The 27,637-nt window shown below is 37.2% G+C and overlaps 1 protein-coding gene across 1 annotated transcript; it reads right to left on the bottom strand.

Annotated features, from left to right (window-relative positions):
- Positions 1-681: 681 nt before the first annotated feature.
- Positions 682-25,915, bottom strand: clint1b (clathrin interactor 1b). Its single transcript, XM_073871165.1, has 12 exons — positions 25,695-25,915; positions 13,373-13,477; positions 12,605-12,701; positions 12,166-12,274; positions 11,325-11,495; positions 8,179-8,362; positions 7,728-7,947; positions 7,371-7,452; positions 5,639-5,716; positions 4,556-4,818; positions 4,054-4,228; positions 682-1,463 (listed from the first exon to the last, which is right to left on the bottom strand). The coding sequence occupies exons 1-12, from the start codon at positions 25,733-25,735 to the stop codon at positions 1,123-1,125; spliced, it is 1,866 nt and encodes a 621-aa protein (XP_073727266.1). The 5' UTR covers positions 25,736-25,915; the 3' UTR covers positions 682-1,122.
- Positions 25,916-27,637: the final 1,722 nt, after the last annotated feature.

The raw sequence follows: 27,637 nt of genomic DNA on the forward strand, positions 1-27,637 counted from the left end.
AAATGAACAAAACAAAAACAAAAAAGTGACATTAAAATTCATTTGGGGTTCACAATGCCTTCATTGATTTAATCCTCTCACTGACTTACATTAAACATAACACTGACCTGCAACAATGCTTTATTATAAATGTAAGACACTTCATTCATGCAAAAAAAAATTAACATATGACAATTATTATGCGGCATTATAAACACCAATTCAAGTAGTTAATGAAAATGTTTAACACCACTCCTGCTACCGGTTGAGAAATCTGGGGCTTCTGTTCTCACCCATACTCACAGTAATCTTAGCATTAAGTGCACCTATGTATCTTCTGCCCTATAATTTATGTACGTGTAACTACATCTGCTTATCATCTCTATGAGATTCAGCTTTAAAGCGACACATCACTCTGCAAGATGAAGTACTGTTCAAAACCTTCATATTGATCATTATCATTCAAAAACGCACTTTAATTTTCAATCAGACGCTTGCTACACAAAAGTACTGAAACTATATCTACAGATATACGTTTTCCGACTCGCTGTACAAGCCTGAGGAATATTCATATAAATCCAAATAGCTGGAGTGGTAATGGATGTTAAGGAGTGACTATATGTAACAATTCAAACAAAAAGACTAATAAAACAAAAAACGAATATTAAGGACCTGTGGTAATTTGTCCCATTTTATACCATCTGAGAACCGAGTAAAATAATTTATTTCCTGCACACCCAGATATTTACAATGCCAACCACTAGCAGTCTTTAAATCACAGCATGAATGATAAAAACTATGAGGTAATTTCTGAACATAATTGTATTTAAAATGGTCAAAGGGGCCGCGAGAAAAATAATGTCTATGAAGTTTCTGTTATGAAAAATGTACCAAACTGCATACAGTCACATTTTTAAGTATATCATATGCTTTGCACCTTATAAAATAATTCCACCATTCAATAACCAACCCCACAGGAAAGAAATGCTGATTTGTTTCTTGTTATCTGGTAATGTACAATGACAAATGATTGAAGTGTTGTGACACTGGCTAGTTTTGTCCATTTTACTGGATGCAGCTCCTTCATTTGAGAAGGTGTATTTGGACCGTTAACCCCTTGGATTGGGGGTTTCTTTCTAACCTTCATTTCCCAAAGTTGCCAAAATTTGCAAAGGCATCTTGTTTAGGTTGCACCATTGCAGCATTCACACCCTGGCCAATACCCATGCCGGGCATGCCGAGGGGACCTTGTAGGCCTATGCCAACGGGTGCCATGTTCATATTCATGCCCATTAGTCCTTGATTGGCAGGCATGCCTCCAATGCCCATAGTGCCTGTTGCCATTACAGGAGGCATTCCCATACCTATGGATCCTCCGGCCACCACAGGGTTTATTCCTGATCTGGCAGTAGTCGCCGGTGGCTGGGCATTGAGTGTCATTCCGGAAAAATTCTGGGTGATCATGTTTAAGGGTGGTTGAACACCTAAATAATAAACAAAGACATTTATTGAATTACAAAAGCTGTTATGTCACAAAAGCAATGCAAGATAAACACTGATTTTCTGCTGATGTGCATTTTATTATGCATTTGATTTAATTTTACATATTCATAAACTATTGTGTGTTATTAAAAAGGGACACTCCACTTTTTAAAATATGCTCATTTTCCAGCAGCTCCCCTAGAGTTAAACATTTGATTTTTACCGTTTTGGAATCCATTCAGCCGATCTCTGGGTCTGGCGCTACCACTTTTAGCATAGGTTAGCATAATCCATTGAATCTGATTAGACCATTAGCATTGCGCTAAAAAATAACCAAAGAGTTTTGATATTTTCCTATTTAAAATTTGACTCTTCTGTAGTTACATCATGCACCGACCGACGGAAAATTAAAAGTTGCAATTTTCTAAGCAGATATGGCTAGGAACTATACTCTCATTCTGGCGTAATAATCAAGGACTTTCCTGCGTAACATGGCTGCAGGAGGTGCAATGCAGTGTTTCCCCTAGGTTTACATCTTTGGGGGGGGGGGCTTGGTTGGGTATGTATATACAGGGGTTAAATTGTGATTTGTTATGTGGGAGCTCTGTGGGGAGGGATACTTCGAGGGGTAACATGTTTAATCCTGATAACAGCAAAGCCACTGGTGTGTTTCAATGACATTCTGGACTTCTGAAAGGATTTGATAAGTTTCAGCTTTAAATCTGTGTCAGAGGTTGACCCAAAATATTTTAAAAAGAGCGTCTTAAATGATGCAAGTCTATGAGTTTGACACCCTATATCCATTTGTTGCACATGTCATTATGCACAATTGATCAAACTTTGAAGGAAGTTAAAAGAATCAAGCTCCTTGAATAATTCTAGGCATAAGATGCTACCCCAAAAGACTTAATTATCAAGAAAAGGTACAACACACAGTACTATATCATCAACATGTCTTAGAAATTAGCCATAGAGATTCCCTAAGCTGGTCAGCAGCTAGTAAAACAATCACTATAGGTTTGATTTGTGTAATCAAAATACATTATTTTACTAAACTATACAATGAGTTATGTCCAGTGTTATCCAGTTAACATACTGTAATTAGATGAATGACATACATACTTTAGTCTTCTATTAAGTTCTCTCAACGTGGGCACCATTCTTACCTCTCTCTCTCAATCTCTCTCTCTCTCGCTCGCTATCTCCTCTACAATGTCAAAATATTCCTGCGTGCGCGTTCTTGAAGCTGCTCTGAAGGGCTGGTTATACTCGCGCTTTGGTCCGCAACGCAAGCCTCCGCGGATCGCGCGCGCGTCTCACCAAACGGACGAGGCGTTTATAGTTAACGCGCTTGCTGTTGCACTATTTTTTTAACCACCAGGCGGCGACGCGAGCAATAAAGTCAAAAACAAACACAACGAAGAGGATAGAAGAAGTCGTCCGCTGGAACAACCCTAGTGCTTATAACATTAGAGTTTGATATATATAAATATGAGAACATGAATAAAACAACAATCTTTTAAATATGTCATTATTAAACATTATCATTTCATTAACGTTTTTACTAAACAAACAGTACAGACATAGTAAGGTTTGTATTTTATTCCTAATCCAGTGGTTCATTCAATACAAATATAAGCCAAACATTTTGAATCATGTAAAATAATTCGTGTTTTAAACTGCAAAGTTTTCATACTTTACTTCCAGAGTGTCATATAAATATATACATTGTTTTGCTTGGATTGATCAAAGAGATACGTCACAGGCTTGCCTGCTCGGACAGAATCGCCTCGAGTTCGGTCATTTTCGGATGCGGAGCCGCGCGGAAAGTTACAAAAAATGCCGTGCACAGCGCCACGCGAAATGGGGTCTCGCGCACCCAACGCGCGCGACCGCCCACTCCGCGTTGACGTCATTTTTGTCGCGCGCACCAACGCGCTCTTGCGGACGCGGCGACCATAAACTAGGCTTGAGAGAGGGAGATAATGCGCGCGTGTGTGGGAAAGTCATGATAAACTCGATCAGTTGTCTTCTCTGTCAGTAACATCCGTGACTGTTGATGTTTACGCAGAAAAATAAAGTATACGGAGGCGGACTTTCAAAACACGGTCACCAGTTATGGGAGAGAGAGGCGCGCGCTGCACAAAGAGAGAGCATTCGCAGTAAATTAAGCCGAACAGTAAAATTTAAATGTGCGCACTCAATTGGATAATTGTAAGTAAACGCCAAACACTGACAGAATCATGCCATCGTGGAAATAAGATAAATAACATATTACTTGAGGGCTGTTTAGTTTGTTTAATAAAATAACAAATTGTTCTCTGGCACTTCAAAGAAAATCAAATCAAATTTACTTGACCTTCAAGGGGGGCGGGTGGAGCCGTAAGGAGGGCGGAGCGCCCCCCTTATATAATGGTAGGGGAAACACTGCAATGATATTACGCAGTGCCCGAAAATAGTCCCCTGCTATTTAAAATAGTCCCCTGTTATCGGTATAGATCAGTAAACTATCAGTGACGATAAATCGGTCAACCTCTAATACATATTACTATGAATACGAAAAATCGTAAAATTATGTGAATGTTTTCTGACCTTGTTGCATCATGGTATTAAGTGTAGGCTGTGTGGGCTTTGGAGGATTCAAGCCTGCAGAGAGGAAATCCAGGCTAATGTTCACGCTTGGGTCTGACCAGGTGGCAGGCATTGATATCTTTCCTCCTGACTTCTGTAGTCCCATGTGCTGGGGCAATAACGCACCTCCTATTGTCTGCAAATCAAATAAATATAATTCAAACTAATAGCTATGTATAGAGCAGTTACATTGAGATGTACATGTTCAATCGATGTACTATTAGATCTTCTGCACAGATATTAAATGTGAAGAATAGGAAAGGTTGAACTAAAGTCAGGATCTAAAACATTTCCTCCCTCATCCACAGAAATTTATGCAAAACGATATAATACATTTGCAATAAAGAAAAACCTAGCAATAATAAGAATTTGAAGAAAACATAACACACAGGAAAGATATATATAACCGTGCTAGTGATTTTGTATATTTTAATCTCAAATATTGTGCCTGTGTATTGTATACCTGTGATCTGGACATGGGCATGGCTGCAGTCTGCGAGCACATGTTGAAGGTCATACTTTGGGATGCGCTGAGGCTGCTGTTGTTGGGGGCCATCAGGTCAAAAAGGTCAGCAGAAGGCGGTTGGGTGGATGTTGAGGTGGGGGCAGGTGGGACGGACACGTCACTGAACAGGTCTGAGATGGCAGGTGGGGCATTGGAGGCAGGGGGACTGGTGGAAGAAAAGGCGTTCCAGTCACCAAACTCACCGTTCCCATTAGATGAACCTGAAGAAACACGACAACGTCAACAAAACGATGATTGGTTCTACAATTTGATTGGACGAGCTTTGACTATAAGAAAAGCTTCAAACAATGTGCATACCCCTATGCCCAAACTAGCATAAATTGAATTGTATAATATATGTCAAGCTGCCTGTGGTTTCCAGGGTTTGAATGGAACATTTTAACAGAGATACATGTTTGTTATTGATGTGTCGATTCCACTACAGACAAGTTAACTGGCCCTTTGCTTTCTGACTTGTTATAAGCACTTATTACTGAATCCACACATAGCTCTTAAGGACTGTGTCTCTGTCAGGGCAGATGGGGCATGTATGATAGGAGCTGACGTATGTCTGTGCTCATAACACTCAGCAGGTAACTACTCCATCTGGATGCTTCAGTCACTCATTAATATTTCACTGTGTTGTGTGTATGCTGCTACTCCAGTCATATTTTAGACAAGCCAACATAACTTTTGTACTACTGCCCACCTACTGCACTGAGCTGACAACCAGAGAGAGAAGAGGATGATAAGATAGGATTTCCATTCCTCTGTAAAATCTGCCCTTGACTTAGTATTATTAAAATGCAATGCTGAAAAGTACAGAACAAGAGAGTCTTCTCTAAAAGAGACTGTCCAATATAAGATGCTTTGAGCAATACAAATCAACTAAAATATTTGCACGAAAAGACCTAAACAAATTTCTTTGTTATATAATGACAGAATTTTTTTTTGACAATGCACAATAGAATTTGATATTTCCGAGCCGTAAATTTCACTTGCACTGTACATGAAGTGTGACGAGAGCTTTTTTATACGTACCAGCAGCTGAAGGGAGACTAGCAGAGGCGGCAGGTGATGAAAAATCTGCAAAGTCATCAATGAGGTCTGAGCTCCCACCTGCAAAACATCAAGAGGGTTAGAAGACACAATCGTAAGTGAACTTCCCTATGCCCCTTCACTTTGAAAATCCAAGCTTCTTGATGTGGTAACACTAAAGGTAGTTACATGTGTCTCAGTGTGGCCGATTATAATACACTTAGTGAATGGAATAATAAAAACGTAATTTTCTCTTTATCTGGAGCGACTTTATAAGCGTCCCCTTTCTGAAGTGCCATTCTAGGATGATGTTTGGAATTGGCCCATTCACATTCTTCTGAAAGCAAATGTTTAAAAATGACCACGTAAGCTTACATTAGGCCCAGTGATATAATGTAATTCATTATTATTTATTTTATTTTAAAAAGGACAAAAAATTTTTACTTACAGGTTTTTAGGTAGCCAAATGGTGTAACCCTTGTATCTGCACATATGTATACATCTTTCCCTGCTACCATTTTTTTAAAGCCAGCGGCAGGGCTTTTTATGATTTTCACAAAAGTTTAATGCAATCCAGATTTTTTTTTAAAAATATATAAACATGCGACACATCAAATGAAAGAACAGACTCTCTGCTTTTTAACACCTCTAAAATATGGGCAGGTTTCTTCAAAAATACCAAATATTGAACAAAAAGCTGAGATAATTGCATTTTTGTAAAGGACTTTTGTTAGGGATCAGATTTAGAAAGATAATCAAAACATACACAGAGAATTTACTGCTTTTGGATCTATACATGCTATAGTGTTTTATAAGGTGGGTTAGAGTGCCACCTAGTGCATAATAGTGAAAATGTGAATTGCCATAAAGACACGTTTTCTCTTAATAGACGAGATACTTTGTCAATGGCGGGGAAATAGCTAAAAGGTTAAAGAAACAGGGACATTTTACATGGTTCAACCACTTTACATTCAGAGTCATCATGACATCAAAATTACTTTATTATTTGGATTTTTGCTAAATGTGACCAAAACTGGCTTGGTTTGACACCAGTGGGCCAGTTATTTTCTAGGGACCTATAAAGCGATACATGCTGCTTTATATCAAATTGCAAAAATTATACTTCAGGGAAATAAAAACCACATGAAAGAATCTTAACACATTAAAAAAATGTTGGGTTATTTTCAACCCATTGTTGGGTCAAATATAAACATTTTCTGGGTTAATTTAAACCCAGCAGCTGGGCTCATCCCTTTTTGCCCCAACTAAGAGTGTATGTGTTACACCATAAGCAAAAAGGAATCCCAATGTTTTTGAATCTTTGAATCAAAATTGTTCAGTACATGTTCTGAATTTATTGTCAGATCTGTCAAAAGTTTATTTTGGACCCTGCATACTCATTCACACATAATAAGGATGTGACAGCTCAGGACTTCCTGACTGATGCTAACGGACACAGCACAGCTGTTGGGCCGGTGACAGGATATGGATGGACAGTAGCATCTGTGCGACTGTCTCCTAATCCATCCATCTCTCTCTCTCTCTCTTCCACTCACACTCATTGGAGACTGCTTTGACTATATCTCTCTAGACCTTTCACCATAGGTTCATGATCTCTACAGCATTAAAAGTTACACTGACTTTCTTACAGAAATCTGTATTAGTCTCATGACGAGTATAAATGGATACCTACATATTCACGGGACATTGTGCAAAATATGAAATAGTGCCCTACCCAAGGACGCCGGTTGACGTGAGCCAGAATCCACCATCAACAGATCAGCAAGCCCTGTGCTAGACGACTGACTGACTGGCGTCTGAAAGACAGTAAGAGTGTCATATTTCTCTTCTACCTCATGGAGGCAGCAAATTATAATCAGCTGAGAAGACCTTCAAAGAAACTCTCAACTTCACAAACTATATTGGCAACAATTAATTACAATTTATTTGATTAAAAAGGTCATATTCAGATAAATTCAATTAAAAAGAGACACGAGACAAAATAAATAAATAAATAAATAAATAAATGGCTGGGAAATATAAGTGTATAAATAAACATAAGTAAATTTATTTAAGAGGGATTGTGCTCCACCTTTGTGTTTTCATCATCCGGGCTGTTTTTGTCACCAGTGTAGTGGGCAGCTGCACCCAGGTCGACAGTTTTGGACGGGACTCCTCCACGTTTGCGCGAAGACGTGGATGTGATGGTATCTGTGGTCTGTGTGATGCTCTTTGTTGTGACCGTTTCCTCTTCGTCCTTGAACTCTGACTTGGCAGGTCGACCGTTCCGTGAAACTTTGTCCTCCTCATTGTCACTGCGGGAAGATATAACAGCAAGACAAATATATCAGATTATATATAAAAGGCCCAAACTGTTGTGGTTAAGCAGAGATCTGATTATTTTTGCATGAACATGTAATGTGAGAAAGAAATGAGAGAAAGAAAGAGATTAACCAAATACTTACTAAAAAAATGAAGATATTTGGACAAAGCTTAATTCTACAGACTAAGGTATTAAACAGGAAAAAGATGATCTCGAGTATTCACTGACTCTGTCTGGTGAGTCGTCCCTTTCCTTCTTGCGAAATTTGCTGATGGTGTCGTCAATGGTGCTGCCAATTTTGTCACTTATTTCACCAAGCTTTTCACTGAAGGGGAAGGCGCTTTTGTTTTTGTCCCAGTCCTCCTCCCATTTGCCTTTGGATTCGGAGTCAAGCCTCTCTCCCGCTGAGAATTTGGAAATAAATTAGACACTTCATTTAATAAAATAAAAAATTGCACCTATCAAATAGCCTTATTTGAAAAAAAATCATTTCCTGATTTACTAAATAAAGAATTACTGCAATATCATTGCTGATGATTGCCATGACTATGCATACTTTACTGGGACTGTACCAGTGCAGATGGTAAACTTCCAAACATATTTGAAATACACCAGAAATAAACTTCAGTTCAACAAAAACTCAAAGTTAGAGCTCTCTACCCCCTTTGACCGTGTGATATTTTGATCTTTTGCAACTAAAATTTACTCTTGGCATGTCGTAGTTAATTGGCAATTTCGAAACTCTAGTACAGCTAATAAAGTAAAAATCAGAGCACCAAAACAGAGGTGACTCAAAGCAGAAAGCAAGTGAAACCTCTTGACTTCTCACACAAGTTGAGGAACAACACTAATGACATGACAAGGGACATGGCATCTCAACTTGATTAGATAGATCTAAGAGACAACATCTTGTATTACAAAAAGCAGAGATCTAATTATTTTTGCATGAACATGATCATAAGCATCACCCAATGAGGCAGCGAGCAAAGTTCAAAAAGTGATAGCCCTGAAATCAAAACAGTTCTAATCAAAAGATCAGTTGTGGGAAGGGAATCCACTGGGAATTTGTTGGAATGCGGAATGCTGTGAAACATCTTCAGAGGGCCTAGAACAAATCCCTGTGGGACATCTACAGGACTAAAACAAAGCATCTCAGTTTTGGTTTAAATCAGTTCCTACAGATGAAAAATGCCCTTAAAGTTGACCTGACACAAGGAAAATTTGTGCATTATGCATTTAAAAAGTTTTATTTATTGAACATTTCAGTACATTTCAATTATTTTTTCAAACAATGTTCTTATGAGCGCATTTCGTTATTCTGTGCCGTGATGAACACAGAAATATTATGACAATGCCTGTAGCGGTTTTATACGCTGCTGTCACATTCTTTGAGCTGTTTCTGAATGAAGGCAAGACTGAGTTCAGGGAAAACTCCTAATGTCAAGTTTACAACGAATTTGCGCTAAAGGTGCATGACAAAAACACATACGCACTTCAGTTAGTGCGTTACAGGTGTGATTAAAGTGTTTACATGGCCATGTTTTAAATTATAACAATTATAGAACTTTTGCTTGCAATTATTTAAACTAAAATAATTAGCTTATTAAAATTATGTATGTTTTTAATTTCTTAGGGAAAATCCAAGCAGTTGCACCCTTTGACTTTCTGGTTCTAACACCTGACCTCTGCAATGAATTTACATTTAACAGACTACCAACGTGGACGCTGATACAAGCTTTTGCCTGTGATATCAAATTCATAAATACAATCAAAATGTGTTTGATTAAATAGCATTTTTTTTTCTAGTTTTAAATTGGTTGTACCATCTGACATGGAACGTGTACCAGCCTAGCAATTACATTAAAGTAGCTGTTTTTTTACAGTATTTGAGAGAAATCTATAAACATTGAGAACTCTATAAAGAAATCTATGACATTTGAGAACATCCAAATTGTTGGACAAAAGTTTTTCAATTATCCTAACATCCCAACTACTATTGGTATTTGTGAATTTTGTTTATAAAAGAGGTTTTAAGATGCCAAAGTATCTTATTTTGAATTTTAAATAATTACAATTTTTAAGTTGTCTATAACTTCTAATTTGTACGGACAGTTGCCCCACCTGCCATTTAACAAGTTTACCAAAAATGTATATTTATTAGTGCTGTTAATTTAGTGTGTTAATTAGTAAGTTATGGGGAAAAATAACGTGTTAACATTTTTAACGCACCCAATCAAATATTTAGACACAAGACTCAAAATGGAACGATCTAAATGCAGTGCTCAAACATTGTTTAAAGGGATAGTTCACTTTTAAAGGGAAAATTCTTTCATCATTTACTCATCCTCATGTTGTTTTAAATCTGTATGAATTTCTCTTTTCTGATGAACACAAAAGAAGATATTTTGAGTAATGATGGTAAACACACAGCAGAGAGTGACCATAAGCTTCCATAATAGGAGTAAAAAAATATGATGGAATTTAATGGGTACCGTCAACTGTGTGCTTACCATCATTTATCAAAATATTTTCTACATCATTTTTCACAATACTTACAAAATATTTGTTTCCTACTATGGAAGTCAATGGTCACTCTCTGCTGTGTGTTTACCATCATTTCTCAAAATATCTTCTTTTGTGTTTATCAGTAAAAAGAAATGTATACAGGTTTAGAACAACATGAGGATGAGTAAATAATGACAGAATTTTTATTTTAAAGTGAACTATCCCTTTAAGAAGTTTTGTGTGTGTGCACGACTGCGCGTATCTAAAGCCTGTGCCCAGAAAGGCTTTAGACAGCGCACAAATGCTACCTGAGCATGAGCATAAAAAATGTGGCATGAGTATAAAAACATGAAAAGCACTGTTTATTTTATTCAGTTTGTGGGTAATTTCTCCATTTCCATGCACATTTTTATGTGCGATTAAATGCGATTGATTAGATTAATTAATCAGCACATCATGTAAATAATTTGATTTAAAATTGTAATGGCTTGAAATAAATAGAACCAAATAGGTTTTATAACAAAGTGACACGTCATAAATGTATAAAGTTTTTTATAGTACATAATGCCAATGGGCACAAAAATATGCATGTAATTGACCTATATATTGTTTTTCTTATTTTTATTGTAAATTTAATGATTAATATGTAATAATAATAATTGTTCATTGACCTTTAAGCAATTCTGTGTACTTCTCATTTGCTGTCATTAAACTATATATTGGCCATACATTACAACGCAAGCACTCTCTGTTTGAATTAATTAGCATTTTAAGTATGAATGCAGTTGTTTTGATAATAATTAAATGACTATTCTTACATAGGTTTGAGTCTGAACCAGAATTGCTGTCACTGTCACTTACAGTTACTTTGTTTGAAGCCTCCCATGCCGTCTGAAGACACTCCAATGTATTTGTCTTTGTTCTTCTTAGCTTTCTTCCTCTCCTCACGTAACCGGTCATCGTCCTGGACAAACTCTACCATTTCTTTGACCTTCTGCCGTACATTGATGCCCTGGTCCTTCCCGTTTTCATCTACCAAAGAGAATAAGTCAGGTCAAATTTTATTCATCTTTACCTCTGGCAGACATTTTTACCCAACATGACTTAAGTGCATTCAGTCTATGCATCTCTGCAGGTCAACTTTACCTTATTGGCAAAAAAACCTAAATGATGCTGAAAGATTTTTAACATGTTCATTATAATTCTGAGACATCAAAACACTTTTCTGCATTCCTAACATTCTGATTTAACTAGGATTTCATTTGGCTATGCAACACTGAATAAGAAATAAATGTGGTAAACACTTTCTGGGCAAGACATGTTGTGAATTTAAATCTTTCGAAAAGTAAGAGCCACATGTCAAAACTGTCTCAAAATCATTACATTTTTCTAATGCCAAAAGATATTAAAACACCAAGACCATCTGGCTAGCACCGCAGGCAACAACAGACTACATACAGACGCTTACAGTATTCTTATTGAATCTGCAGTAAAATGTCAAATATTTTTCTCATCATAAAAACAGCAGATTTGTAACAGCTAATAGCCATATGCACCTTATCAACTATAGCTTAGCTGACAATGTTATCTATAAGTGAAAATCTCTAATTGACTTAAAAACAGTTTACTACAAATTAATTTTCACTGGGTGTTACAAAGTATATGCTCTCTTAATCTAATCACATCCCTGTTTTAAACTTACCTAAAAAATGATAGTTTTCCAAAGAGCGCAGGTCATAGATATGTTCTCTAGCACTGGTGACTACCCGCTCTGACCCGTTTCTGATGAGGTACGCTAATAATAATAAGGCCTGGACAAATTGAAGAGGGAATTATTACGTATAGATCAACATTAGGACATGAAAATAATCTATTGCAAGGTTTCAGTTAATATTAATAATAATAATAATCCAAAACTCTTACATTTCTTTTTGAAAATATTTAAAGAATCAGTAGTGTTTGTTTCCGTAAAAAAAGACCAGATTTGGAACAGAGTTACATGGTGTAACTTTATCACAAGTATATAAGGCATATGGCACCTGTTCTCTACATCTTTGTACCAGCATCCGTCACGGAAAGAACATGGACACATCAGCCACTAATGAAGATATAGTTAATGTCAGATGAGCGGTAAACTGTACCTTGTAAACTCTTCTCCAGTTCTTCTTGTTATCCTTAAGCATTCTTGTCCAGAGCATATTCATCACCTCAGGGAATTGCTCATACATGAACGTGGATCTGTGGTTTAAATGTAGTTGGAAAGAAGGTCAGGCTGAAATTGAGCTTTTCTCTAATGCAACCAATTGTGAATATTTGCTATTGGAACAATCACTTAAAGTTTGGCAGGCTTCGAAAGATTGACATGTATTTGGATGGGCTATTAAGTTTTTATGGCATAGATGCATAATGTGTGTTTTCCTAGCAAATGCAAAGGTGAACTCATATATCATTTTGATTTGGTTTGAATATGCAGAAGTGTCACTGAGACATGTTACTGTGACTTCAGTGAATGTAGTGTGGGTGTGCAGGTTACAAGTTTTTATATGCAATTTGTCATATTATGCTTTTTATATTGTGAACAAACTGTTGCATACAATAAATAGAAGTCTAATGTTCTAATGTTCAGGATCATTTTAAAAATGTTGCCAAAACACCCATCCGTGTCTGGCTGCTTCTCACAGTAATTTGGTTGCAGATGTTGAATTATATAGTGCGGAGATATTTTACCTTTCCAAAAAAGATCTCAAGTATGATGCAATTCAGTGGAAATCACCAGCTATCAATGCTAAGTGCATTTTGACGTAATTGCCCTACACAAATGCCCTGGGGTAATTCTGAATCATTAAATGCTTAAGGGGCGAATAAAATGGTGCACCCTCCCCAGGTCAGTCCACAGAACAAGCACTTACTTGGCAATCTCACCCATGAGCTGACCCGATGGACCCCAGGGATCATCATTGGTGGCTTCTCGAACCTTGGACTCTATCTCCGAGTAGTTCATTACAACATTGGTGCTGGTAAAAACAAAAACAAACAACAAGTCAATATATCATTTTATGTGAATGTTTTGAATGTCGGTCAGTGTTCCTCCCAAAAGACATGCTTATAGTCCTAGATCATTCATCCATCGATAGAAAAAAACCATCCAATAATAGCTACAAGTTTGAATGGTTGAGTTTGTACACTTTCATAGGCTGGTACGGTTTCACATAGATTTACATATTTATGCTTGTGAAGTCCAAACTAAAGTCTCATAATCGTATACTGAGATAATAAGCATCAAGTTTGATTTTACAAGTGATGCACCACAATTATGGCCGCCGAAAATACATGGGGCTTCGCCACTCCCATCAGTACCAAGCCATTATCACAGCGCTACCCAGCAAAGCACGATTGAGACAGCTGTGTGTGAATACAAAATGACACACAAGTTCTGTGTGACGCACCAATGCCCATGATCACGATTTAATGTGTCTCTAGCATCGGAGCTAACACGCATTGAATCAAGCATATTCTTTAAGTCCTCCCATAAAACGCAACAGCCTATCAAATATACTGTAATTGTTAATGTTCATCTGCCAGTAACTGATCATGAAGGGCAATTTATGCTGGACTGACACGGTGCAGGTGCTGACATCACTGAAGCCCATTTCAAGCCCATTGAAACAAGTAGAACAGAAGCTCAATGCCATGCATAATACATTACTTTTTATTAAAAAACGCTTTTTGGTTTTGGCTCAATCATTAAAAAAATATTTGAGTATTAATTATATTTTTACACGAGCAACACACACATCTCTGCTACAAATGACCATTTGAAGTTTGTTTCTATTACTTATCATTCTTGGACAAATACACCAAATGGGACAGAAGTGCAAACGTTACAACTTACCCCATAGGTGGGGTTATTGTAACAGGCAGGGGGATAGTTGTAACACTTGCTAAAAATTAAGTTTGCAGGCAAATATTTCAATACTATTTTGTCTATTGAAGTGGATATTGTTTATATATCTGTCTATATTACACAGGTATCTACACTATTAATCCCTCATCTAACCATAGTTCAATTATAAATAAATAAAAATGTCTAAATATCTGCAAAAAGCAGCACAATTATGACACAAAAAAAACATGTTTATATGTGACCCAGTGTGTAAAACCACTCAAAATCAAATTCTGAGATAATGAAAAAAATCTGATTTTAGCCATTCATTTCATTATGATTTCAATCTTTGACGTGACCTTATTCAACCAATATTAAAGATATGAACAAAAATATATTTTGACAAAATTTTTGATAAGACAGGCACATTTATTTTGTTGGCAGCCAGCAATCATTCGTGTGTAGCCTATTAAAACAGCAAGAATTACGCTAACGTTAGCTGTTTTTTATATCATAAGTGCTGAGGGGTTAGTTGTAAAACAGCGTTTACAACAAACTCTGCTGGGTGAAAAAATTTTAAGCCTACCAAAAAAGTTGCTAAGAGCTGCAGACATATTTCAAAATGATGCTATGTTTTAGTCAATAAGACACTGAGACATAACATTGGTTTTGGTATCTTACACACCCAAAAAAATAAAACATGATGAAAAAATTTACTTGCATGACACTACAACACTCTTTCATCAATAACTCTATGGAAAAACATTATACCTTTCCATAAATGTGCAGGATATCGTCTTTTGGCAGTGTGAAAAAAATACCGGAAAAACGAATCATTCAACCCTGTGCAACAATGTAAACGGTCTGTGTTACAATTAACCCCTCATTAGTTTGTGCCCCACGCACCCCTATATCAAAACTAAACATAATATTAGCAAGTGCCATATGAGAGTAAAAATCAGCACAGGTGGATAATGAAACTAGTTGGCCAGTGACATATTTACAAATTCTAGGCACAGCCCTATGGGTGTTGTCGACTTGATGCAGCGCTGTACAGTTTTCATGCAACACTGCACCAATCTGTGATTATGAGATCAAGGTAGGGAGAACGTGTGGCAATTTTTTTTTTAGTTTAAATAGCTTAATAGTGCAAATAATGTAATAAAAACATAATGTAATGAAATAAAACAATAACATTTTCTAGAACGTTGCTTAATTTAGATAAAAAGCTGATCAATTTAATTGTTGCATTAAAACGAAGAACATAAAACAGTACAGTTTATTTTATTTTTGCTGTGTTGTTGTTTGTAGTTTTTCCAACTCAGATTATTTTTTTTTTATAATTTTTTAAATGTCTAATATTAATACAATTATGCCAAACTTTTAGAATAGGTTACAATTTATATGAAAGTCAAGTGTATATTTTCCTGTAACTGATCACCATTTGATTTTTACCATTGATTTACTATTGATCATCACTTTTATTATAACTAACTGGCATAGTTTGAAATAGTTTTAGATGGAGTATAGCAAATTGCGCCGCAGGACATTTCTCAGTGTCAAGTTTCAAAGCGTAGAAGGTGCATCATTAACCTTTAATGTTTATGCAATTCTTATCTGGTTTCCCACAAAACCAGAGATGTGAGGAAGTGTAAGAGGATGACAATGACACAATATGGCTTATTTTAGGATTGGAAACAAAAATGCAGAACTACTGCAGTCTAGGACAAAGGGAAAAAATAAGAAACTTTTCTTTCCTGGGTCAGTTTTAGCTAAAGATAATCTTGAGGTTGTGACCACACGATAATTTCTGAAAAACTGTTTGACAGAAACTGATTATTATTTAACAGATCTTAACAGCCCTGCTAAAAACTGACATTGTTGAGTGTTTGATTCCAGGGAACACACACACAGATATTGAAACATACAGTTTGAATGCAATGCAAGTCCATTTGGATAAAAGCATCTAACTTCATTAAATGTAAATTGTTGTTTGTCGAAAGGATTTCAGTTCCACTTTGACCAAGGCACAAGGAAATTGATGGGACCAACCAGAATCAAACTGAACACTTGTGACCCCTCTAAATCACAAATCATCCGGAGAACCCACCAATGGTGCTAAGCGGTGGTTTATCCTGCTAACTCTTAAAACAGCTGCGAGTGCTTTTCCTTAATCATTACTAATGTGAAAAGGAGGCTTCCCCCCTCACTGTCAATGTGAAAAAGCGAAAGAATTAAAGTGTATTTCTGGAAGTTATTACCGACAGTCTGGTGGTAGATGAAATGTGGTAAAACAGGAATGTTGGCAGGTGGGAGACATGCACCCCTGCTGGAGAGCGAAAAGCAGGTGGCCTGGGAAGACAGCGCAGCTGATTCACAAATTATTTGAAGAGTGAGAAAAGATGTCTAGGCAAAATCAGTGACTTCAGCGAAACCTAGCTTAGGTACATTAACAGGACGAAGAGAGCGATCCAGCTCAGCTGTGTCACTTTCAGGGTTTGGCACTTTCCAAAAGATCAGCTTGACTTAATGGCAGAGCAAATTCAATCAGTAAATGCTTTCAAAAGCAAGACCTCAACATTCCTCAAGTAATTGAGGCAATTCAGATGGAGGCCAATGCTGCACATATGGTCTAGATGACTAGAAGATGGATCTAATTGTGTGGCAGCTGGCAAGGAAGGATGTTCAATTGCCTAACTAGCGCTCTTCTATAAAAACCCCACACTGATGTTCATCCAACAATTACAGTAAATATATCTGTGTCTCTGGACAAGATTCACTGTCGGATTTTGGTGTATTACCTCAGGATTTATGAAATAATCAGGATTAACCACGTGTAAGTATTACATAGAGAGTCACAGGACATTCAGCAGCCCAAATCTGAACTCTTGTCTTGCTATTGCATGTTTCTGTGACGAGAATTATGTGCGACGTAAATAAGATGTAAACTTGAGCACAAATGTTCTTCGCATGTGCACAATGTATTTTTTAATCTGACACAACCCCTTTCAATACGATCGAAATTTGCATCCGATTGACCTCAATCGTATTGATTAAGGTGAAGACTTTTCAAGCCATCAATATGATTACAAACTAATTATTTGGTTGCATGTAAACGTACCAATTGTATCCTTTCATGTTTCTGAACTTGTATACATTAGAGGTCTTCACGGAGGACCCGGGTCTATATTTTAAAATGTCAGTCAGGTTTGGGTTGATCTCAGTTTAATTACTTCTGGTCCCGGGTCTGATTAAGATTCTGTGTAAAACCGGAGTCAGTCAGTGCTAACTTGCTAAAGCTCATGTGCAGTTTCAAACGCGCCTCCGGTTTCTATGGTGATAACAACTGCCTCTTGTTTTTAAAGGCATGACCACGTGCTGCACTTTCTTTCTCCCATTTTTTTTAATATTATTATTAAAAGGTCACATTCTTCCTAATCCCATTTTTTAAGCCCTACAGGGCTCAACCTAAGGGTGGCCCAGGGCAAGCATGAAAGACGTTCGGGCCAGTAAAAAGTATTGTCCCTTGCTCGATCGGGCCAGTGCTTCTCCCTCAGTCACTAAAATATATTTTCATCAATATGAAAAAAATACAAAAATACATTATTTAACATCTTGGAAGCAGACATTTACTTGGGTAAAACATGACGAAAGAAACAATGCACTATTTTGCACAGTTTGCTGTCAGTTTACGGGTAAAGCAGAAAAGTTGGGAGCCTTTTTCGTTGGAACATGTCTGTTGTATACACTCACCTAAAGGATTATTAGGAACACCTGTTCAATTTCTCATTAATGCAATTAATTGGACAGTTAAAGACTGGAAAAATGTTGCCTGGTCTGATGAGTCACAAACTCTGTTGAGACATTCAGATGGTAGAATCAGAATTAGGCGTGAACAGAATGAGAACATGGATCCATCATGCTTTGTTACCACTGTGCAGGCTGGTGGTGGTGGTGTAATGGTGTGGGGGATGTTTTCTTGGCACACTTTAGGCCCCTTAGTGCCAATTGGGCATCGTTTAAATGCCACGGCCTACCTGAGCATTGTTTCTGACCATCTCCATCCCTTTATGACCACCATGTACTCATCCTCTGATGGCTACTTCCAGCAGGATAATGCACCATGTCACAAAGCTAGAATCATTTCAAATTGTTTTCTTGAACATGACAATGAGTTCACTGTACTCAAAATGGCCCCCACAGTCACCAGATCTCAAATCAATAGAGCATCTTTGGGATGTGGTGGAACGGGAGCTTTGTGCCCTGGATGTGCTTCCCACAAATCTCCATCAACTGCAAGATGCTATCCTATCAATATGGGCCAACATTTCTAAAGAATGCTTTCAGCACCTTGTTGAATCAATGGCACGTAGAGTTAAGGCAGTTCTGAAGGCAAAAGGGGGTCAAACACAGTATTAGTATGGTGTTCCTAATAATCCTTTAGGTGAGTGTGTACAATTATATACAATGCGTACATCCGGCGCCCGCACAACACAGAAGCCTCAGTCATCAGTGCACGTGAACGGAGTGATCTCTCTCATGTCTTAAAGCTACAGTAACCTAATTCATCTCTCAATAAAATCACTTTCTGCTCTTCACTAAAGAACTGTTATACTTCATACAAATGCGTGTATGTTTAATTCATACAGTTTAGACTGTGAAGTGTTTTATTTTCATCACTTTTAACAGACCTAAGACTTTTTAAAGGCATATTATATTTCTCTTTGCAGAGGAAATATTTGTTGTGCTAATTTATTTGATTCTCTATTAAAACAATAATAAACCTAAATACTGCAAGTAATATAACAAAGGCAACACCTGTGTTATTACTTTATCTAGAAAAAATGTTAACAGTTACAGTCATCAAAGAGCTTGCATATCAGCTTGAAAAATCGGTATCGGCATTGGTATCGGCCGATCACGAAGACAACAAATCGGTGATCGGTCTCGGCCTGCAAAAATCCTGATCGGAGCATCTACAAGTTTTGCTTCACATATTAATGCACAAAAGTGTTTTGTGGTGCTTTGACAAACAGTGTCAGCTTTGTTCATGGCAAAAAGTGGTTTGCAGTGATTGGATTTATAAAATATAATGTGAAATAAATACAAATGTTCAATAAATCAAAGTATTGTGTTGTGTCACATATTACTTGTTGTTTGTCACACGTATTGTAGACCATTTTTGTCAGTGGGTAATGATTGCCTTTTTCAGCAGCTACCACCACAAGTAAATTTTTTATATCTGTGGGACAATACAATCACTCACTCAAGCACACTGAGGAAGGCGCAAAGCCGAAACGCGTCTGTGCAAATAAATACACGTTTTATATGCAAAGTGCGGCCCTTTTCTTTTTCTTTGAAATTACTTATAAGTCTGGTCAAGCACTCTTATAATATATATAACAAACTGAGTGAAGCCTGCTCCTACGACACAACCTACAATACTACAATAAGAAAAATGAATACACAAATCAAAAATCGCATGTCACATACAAGATGTCCTAAAAAAACTTTGCAATATAGCTAAAAAAGTATTTAGATTTATAACTTGGACATTTACATTAAAAGACATCAGGAGTATGGTTCATAAAGTTAAGGCAAAGACTGTGGATTTTAGTAACAATTGAGTTAGTATCAGCTGCAATCGATGCAGTTCGAACACGTACGAAGAGTGTGCTGCAAAGTCGTCCCAAGATTACAAGGAAAATCTCAGACAACTGAATAATGAATGATGTGGGTTTATGGAAGTGAGCGGTCTGTAGAGCAGCCACACCGACATAAATACATCCACACGCAAGTACAGCAACTGTGTACTGTGCAATGCGTATTCCACTGAAATATTCAATATGCAGGAAAGACAAAAAAAGAAGAGACAAGCTTTCTTCCACACAAAGAGAAGGGGGCACAGACAGGCGTAGGGGCGTCTTGCCATCTTTTGCATCCGCAGCCTCTTTGTTCTATGGGCCTGCCGAGATTTACTCTCCAATTCTTTTCCCCCTTTCCTTTACTGTTTTTTATTGGCAGTGGATGGGCGTACTTACGCATTCAGCGAGGATTCAGCTATGACCTGCAAAAAAAAACACAACAAACTCAAAACGCCAAACATGAAAGCTCTCTGAGTGGTTTCAGCTTCTCTGCTCCACCACCTCAGACTAAAAAGAATACCTAGAGCTTCAGAGTAAAGCAAAGGTCTGGATGAAGCTTTGCGATGGAGATGAGGATAAGGATGGAGGTGGTTTATAATAAGTATGATGGATAGGGAACGAAAGCATTGGCAAACCGATAAAAGACACAATCCCTGGACAAGAGAAAGTTTGCTAAGGAAATCCCAGGAGATGTGAATTATGGAGATGGGTGATTCCAAGTCGGTGCTACCACTAGGATCTCCTCTAAAATAACAAACAAATAAAAAAAAGTATTGGAAATACAGCCCTGGTGAGGCTGAAGATTTCTGAGGTTTCCAGATGATGTCCAACTGCTCCTCAACAGAGCAAAGTGTTATAAAAGGAGCCACTGATAGATGGATCGGTTGATGTTGCCTGTGTTTAGTTAAAGCTAAAAACAATAAAAAATTGAAACACATACTGTTTTTGACTTTGTGTGCCAAATCTATTGGCATTATCAGTGATTTTAAAGGGGTGGTTCAATGGTATTTCAAGCATTCTGACTTATTAACACAGTTATAGAGTTGTTTCCTCATGCTAAACGTAGGCAAAGTGCCCAAAAAGCATTTGGACGTGTTATCGAGTATTTCTGTGCCCAATGCACTTTGCCAGGGTTCGTACAAGTTTCGGAAAGTTTTTTTTTCGATTACAGGTTCAGCTGACGTTTCAGAGGTTTCTATACGTATCACTTCTTTATATGGGCACTTCCCCCGGAAAACCCCGCCCACTCGTCAATCAGCGGGAGATGCTAGAACTTGCAAACATCATATCACGCGACACAGCTTTGTTTAATTTTAAAACTCAACAATGGCACGAAAGAAAAAGTGTGTTTTTGGATGTAAGGAGAAGAAAGCCAGCCTTATGAAAACAATGGATAGTGTTTATTATCCGGGGAAGCAGCGGAGTTTTGCTTGAGTGTTTGATGCACTGGATGTTCCCAACCGTGTCATGAGTTGCATGCGGTAAGTAAGACTTCTGTCTTATGTTGGAAATAGGCGCGTTCATATTATATAAATGACACGAACATGTAGTGAATCACAAGTTAAACAGTATTGTATAGTGTTGCATGACTCATACTCGCTCCTCCCGCGATAGTAACTCCCCCTCCTTTATTTTTTGTACGTTATCGGAAAGAATCGGTAAAGCTAATCTTTCTTTTATAAATCTGATTAAACCAGGTGTATAATACTTAATAGGGGTGTAACGATTAATCGTGCAAATGCGCGTTTTCTCAATGAATAAATTTGAATGAATTACGGTAAAATCCCGGCACATCCGAACGCCAGGGGGCGCTCTCATGCAGAAACTCCCTTTGTGCCACACAAGAAGTAGCATTACAAACGCTATTCCAGGAAATGTCTAAACAGGAATATTTGTACGCTGTTATTCAAATTTTTTCTGGTTTTTCATTATAATAAATAATTTTTTTATTTTTTTTGTGTGTTTATTTTTTAAATGCAGTTTATAAACGACTCCGACTCATAATGATTTTAGATTGATAAGGACTTCCTACTGACCAAATGCCGTAATACAGGCACAAGCTGTGCAGAAAACAAAGAATCGCAGCCTTGCGATTCAGAATCGATTTCAGACAGGCATTTTTAATGAGGACCGCGATTAAAATTTACTTAAGTAAAAGTAAAAAAAATTGCTAGATGTTTAATGTACTTAAATATTAAATATAAACCAAAAACTTGAAATTATGAAATGTAGTGGAGTAAAAATTATGATAATATGTTTTGGAATGTTTGTTTTCCAAAGACAAACACTTATAAAATACGAATAATTGAAAATGTACTTTTATGTAGAAAGAAAAAATACTTAAGTACTATACAACTCTGGATTAAACTAAAGACTCTTCAGAGATATAAAGGATGTAATAATACTCTATAGGTACTCCAGATTAATATCAGGAATGCAGAAACAGTGTGTGTTACGTGAGCTTTAAGGTATGGTTGCAGTGATTTTGTTTTGGATCCTTCAAAAAAAAACTTTAACTGAATGGACTTTGCTGACTCTATCGACTTCAGACAGGTGTAGCTCTATCGTTGATGGCCACAATACAACAAAGGTGACATTTTTTTAAAACATAGAAAAATAAATAACAATAACTTTTTATAACTTGCTAATTCCAACTCAATTTGGCAGAAGGATTTACAAATGTAGTGACCACATTCAACACATCAAAACTTCCACGCACAAACAAGAAGTAAAGGAATGAGTTCAAGTTTTATTTTCCAGTTCAATACTTCTTTATTGTGATGTTCTAGGTAATTATACTTAACATATAACTGTAACAGAAATGTATCTGACATATTAATATTTGGTTTATCACATTATCTAAGATAATCGCATATTGGATTTTACTTATATCATGCAGAACAACACGCACAACCATTTATGCAGTCCAAAGTCATCAAGCTACACCACAACTTTACATGCTATGCCACAAACAATCCCATAAAACAAATGGAGCCAGTGGCTGTGCCAAGCAAACAAGTATAAAGAACTTGAGAATCTTCTTTTATTTGTTACTTTGGGTGCCATAGCAGGGAAATACAAAAACACCCTACCCAACATAAGACATTAAAAGCAAGTGAAAAGACCAGCAATATCAATATCCACCTCCATTCAGCTGAACTCATGCATGCTTTAAGATGCCTTCAAGTGTGGCATCCATTACAAATGACGCCTGGAGAGTTTGCTTTGTGCAACAAGCACCAAAAGGAACAAAAAATCTTAAGCCTAATTTATACAATGGAACAAGCCTTACTTTAATCTTACTTTTCGGATAAACTAAAGCACCCTTAAGGTGAATGAGGCATGGCACCGTGGAATTTGAAAATGAGACTACTACCCCTTGTCCTGCACATTTTAGGTGTTAAGTTTATGCAGCGCCACAAGAACCAAGGAAGGAGGATTACATTAAAGTACTGCAAGATCGATTCGAGAAATTATACAAAGGATTCTGCTTTCGAATCGCTCTCAAGACATTTTGATATAATTTACATGTCCATTCTTGCGGTGCCGCATGAAGTCAAACATACCGCAGTGTCCAAAACCGAAGGCAACTGACTTGTTTATATTTATGTCAGAAGTATAATCAGAGAGCGCCTTTGTGATAACTAATCGAATATTTGAAAACTGCAATACTAATTTCTCGCTAGTATGTAAAAAAGTGAAAATATAAATGTATTTACAGTTACACTAAATTTGTGCTCCAGCCGCTTTCTTGGCCAGCATTTTATTATTTCGAACTCGACCAGGCTCGATCCATCACATTACCCGTGCACGGCACCCACGCATAGAATTGTGGAAGAGGACAATGAAGGTATCTCTGGAGACAGGAAGTAAACCTAACATTATATCAGGAAGTGCCTTGATGCCTTGGAATGCAGTCCTATTGTATTTGCATCTGACACATCTGATTCAACTCATCCGTTCATTAATAGAGACTGCAATGCCCGAGTCAGGTGTGTCAGATGAGGGAGACATACAAAATGTGCAGGACTAACCCTGCGTCCCAATTCACTTACTATATCCTAGGGCTGATTCACTTACAATATCCTAGGGCTACTATATCCTAATTCACTTACTATATCCTAGCGCTTGCAGTTTTTAAGCAGTTTTGGATGGAGGGTGCTAAACATATTCTTCACTCTAATAAAAGTAGAAATTTGTCTGTCTGCTTGCATTTTTAACTTGCATTTCAACTTCAAGCGTGGCGGGTGTGATGCTGCTGAGCCAAGGGAGTGCAGAATCGCATTTTGGTGCATTATGGACAGGCGACACATTCAAAATAATAAACTTTTAAGAAAACTACAGAACCGGATAGGGCTGTGTGATATATCGGATGGGATTGTCATGCGCATCTTATCAGTAAAGCTGGTATAATTACTAGTAGTAATTCATCATCACCTGTTTTCAGATGGAGCTGCATTTACTACACAGATCCATAGTTCACTATCACAGGCGATTTGTCTGCGATAATGAATGCGATATAGTCTAGCTTCTAGGCAAACAAGTCGAAATACTAAAGTGAAAATATAAAAGTCATCAAATAATATGAAATAACACAATTTACAGTAGTTGACCTTGATAAAACTCACATAAGTTATAGTGACCAATAAACATTATAATGATGAACCGGACGTTGTTTATGAAAGCTTTCAGGAAACTATTGTGAGTTTGTAAAAAGGCAATCCAGTGTGAAAAGGGTTTTTGGAAACTCAACACTTTAGGTAAACTCAAACTGAATTTTGTGTTTTTTTTTTAAAAAAAAGTGCACTTTTACCAAGGCGTTATCTGTTCTCTGAAAAGCATATTTTAGATTAAAAGATTAACGAAGTAACGTTCAAATTTAACTGAGACAGACTTTATTCAATATTGAAGTGAAGTGCACTTGGCATGGTGGAGCAAAACAAGGCTCACAAATAATACTGAGCTAATACTTCACACCATTTTTCTTTAAATATAACTGGTCGCTTATGTTGTGACAGAAACAAGGCTGAACGATACCGTTATTGAATCCTGAGGCTACAGCATTAGCATAGGCTAAGCTAACAGGCTAATTAGCTAGCCTCAATAAGGGGCCCTGCGAACCGTTTAACTGTACCACATTCTACAACCCTTATCACATTAATACACGAACCAGGGAGAACAATATGAATAAATACAACATGTAAGCCACCATGTCTGGGTACTGTTAACGTTACATAGTTAACGATAAGCGTTTTAGCGGAGTGACACTGTTTACAACAGCAAACGGCGTTTTCTTTCATTACCCATTGAACCGTTTAAGTTACCTAGTCAGCATTTCTGAGTTTTATAGTATTTTGGGCATCATAGGCGGGTAAAGGCAGGATATAATCCTAAAATGCTCCACGCACTTAAATTGACCAAAAATGATGTAACGTAACTTAGGCAACTCAAAAAGATTTTGGGACACATTCCGAAGAAAACAACCCGGTACAGCGTGGAAATTGTACACACAATAACATAGCTCGTGGTATGGAAGAATGGGTCATACATTACGGAGGAAAAGCGAAATAACAGCTCTCGTAACGTAAAATTAATCTTGTGGCGCTCGCGATCAGCTGAAGGTCTGACGTCACGGGCCCGCACCTACATAACTAACGGGCCTCCGCACAGACACATAAGCTCTTCAGAAAGCAAAATACTCACGCTTTATCCACCAACTCCCTGACTTTCCACATATTCAACATCCTGGCGCTTTAGCAGGGCCTTTCCGCCTCAGTGTCGCGTCGCCCGGTCCGCACAAACACGCAGGTGGACTCGGATATCTGTTACCAATAATAACAGAATCCCCGGCCCCTTTTCCGCTGCTCCAGCGCTAATCGACACAGCGGAGCAGAGACCGTTACTACGGTGACGCGTATCGTACGTCAAGGGGTCGCAGACGCGGCTATGTCGTTCTACACGGAATCATGGGAAATGTAGTTTTTAAGAGATTCCCAACTAGCAACGAATATTAAATTATTAAAATTATAAAGATAACGACGTTTTACTGAGATAAACATTAAGACACGACGATCAATGTTTATATCCACAAAAAATAAAGTGCATTAGCCTACTCTGAGGCGTTTAATACATACAAGCCTGATTAATAGCTGGGATAAAGCTAGTAATAGTGTGTATCCGTATTACTTACTACAGTACTGATATAGTTATCGACATACATGGTAATTTGATAGATAGATCAGTGAACTTTATTTATGTAGGAATAATGTTGTAATTCAATTTAAATTGGAATAACAAATCATTTATGTGTATCAATTTTCACCATTATATTTTATGTGTGAATATGGTAAAAAAAATCAGCCTAAATTTGGCTTTAATAATATTTATAATTCCACAATTTTTGTCACAAATGCTTAATGCATCGTTTGAGTAAACGTGGCACATGTTTTGTTCAGCTTTGTTATTTTGTGACATTCCTCCTTTTAAACTTTTAAATGGACAAATTTTATGACATCATATTTTGGAAAGTGACATCATAAAAATGTAATTTGTTACATGGTACAAATGCAGTAATATTTTCCAACTAAAGTCAATATTTTTGTCACGTTGAACCATTTATTTGACCAGTCAATATTTAACTGCAATAGAGGAGGCAAAGCATATTTTCAAAGAAAAATCTAATAAAAACAATAAATAAAATGTCAAATATGTTTTTGGAATTTTTATACACTTATGTGTTTATTATTATTAGGTTTTATTTAGAAAATTTGGGATAAAATTGTATATTTTCTAGAATTTCAAACATGCTTAAATGGCTTTGTGCCTTGCATTGTGTTAAAGTTGCATCAAAGTAGTTCTGTCTTTTAACTTATCTTCTAGCTCACCAATGTCTCTGTCAAATCTTAATGCACATTTCCAGTCTACCCTTCACTGCAAAAACAGACGAGTGCAACAACTTCAGACACAAACGTCAACGCATTCAAAAAACATTGTGATCCATCACAGCCCAAATATAAAATGGCAGAAAGACGTCTGTAAATCCTGCAGCACTTTGCCATCTCAGTTCCATCATACTTGTCTATGTGACAGACAGCGGACATCAGCGGAGGTTAGACCACCAGCTTCCTGATGTCATCTCCAATATAAGGTCCATTTTTCAAGAGTCTGCGTCATATTGTATCCTGTGTAAATTTCAGTGAAATGCTGAGATTTTAAACATGGATTTAGATGGGAAGAAAAAGGCAGCCTTTCACATAAACACACTCTATAAATAAATCATTAACAGAATGACAATCAAACCATCCAAACAAAAAACATTGATTTTCTGGAGTGACAACAGACACAAGACGGCACTTAACATTCTCAAAGTCTGGCACTCCACAGGGAACCCGAGAAACCATTGTGTGCAGATATGAAAAGATGAAGACATCAGGAACACTCAGGAACCATCAGCTTAACTAACAGAAATGGCAGAGATTGACAGATGAGGCTGTTTTTTGGCTGTTAATAAAGTATGAAGCAGTTGTGTGGTCATAGGGAGGGGTAAAGTGATAAACAATGTACACGGGATGCACTTAGACTTGAGGCCCACAGAATGAGAAAGTGCTGTGTGGACGACCACTTTGTGTAGTTTACCCCATACAGTC

This window comes from Misgurnus anguillicaudatus, chromosome 9 (assembly GCF_027580225.2).
Source record: "Misgurnus anguillicaudatus chromosome 9, ASM2758022v2, whole genome shotgun sequence".
NCBI lineage: Eukaryota > Metazoa > Chordata > Actinopteri > Cypriniformes > Cobitidae > Misgurnus > Misgurnus anguillicaudatus.

Coding starts and splice junctions, on each gene's coding strand:
- clint1b (XM_073871165.1), bottom strand. CDS start 25,735: ATGTTGAATATGTGGAAAGTCAGGGAGTTGGTGGATAAAGC. Junction 13,478..25,694: donor AGGGAGTTGGTGGATAAAGC/GTGAGTATTTTG, acceptor TGTTTTTACCAG/CACCAATGTTGTAATGAACT. Junction 4,819..5,638: donor TAGTCTCCCTTCAGCTGCTG/GTACGTATAAAA, acceptor GTGTTTCTTCAG/GTTCATCTAATGGGAACGGT.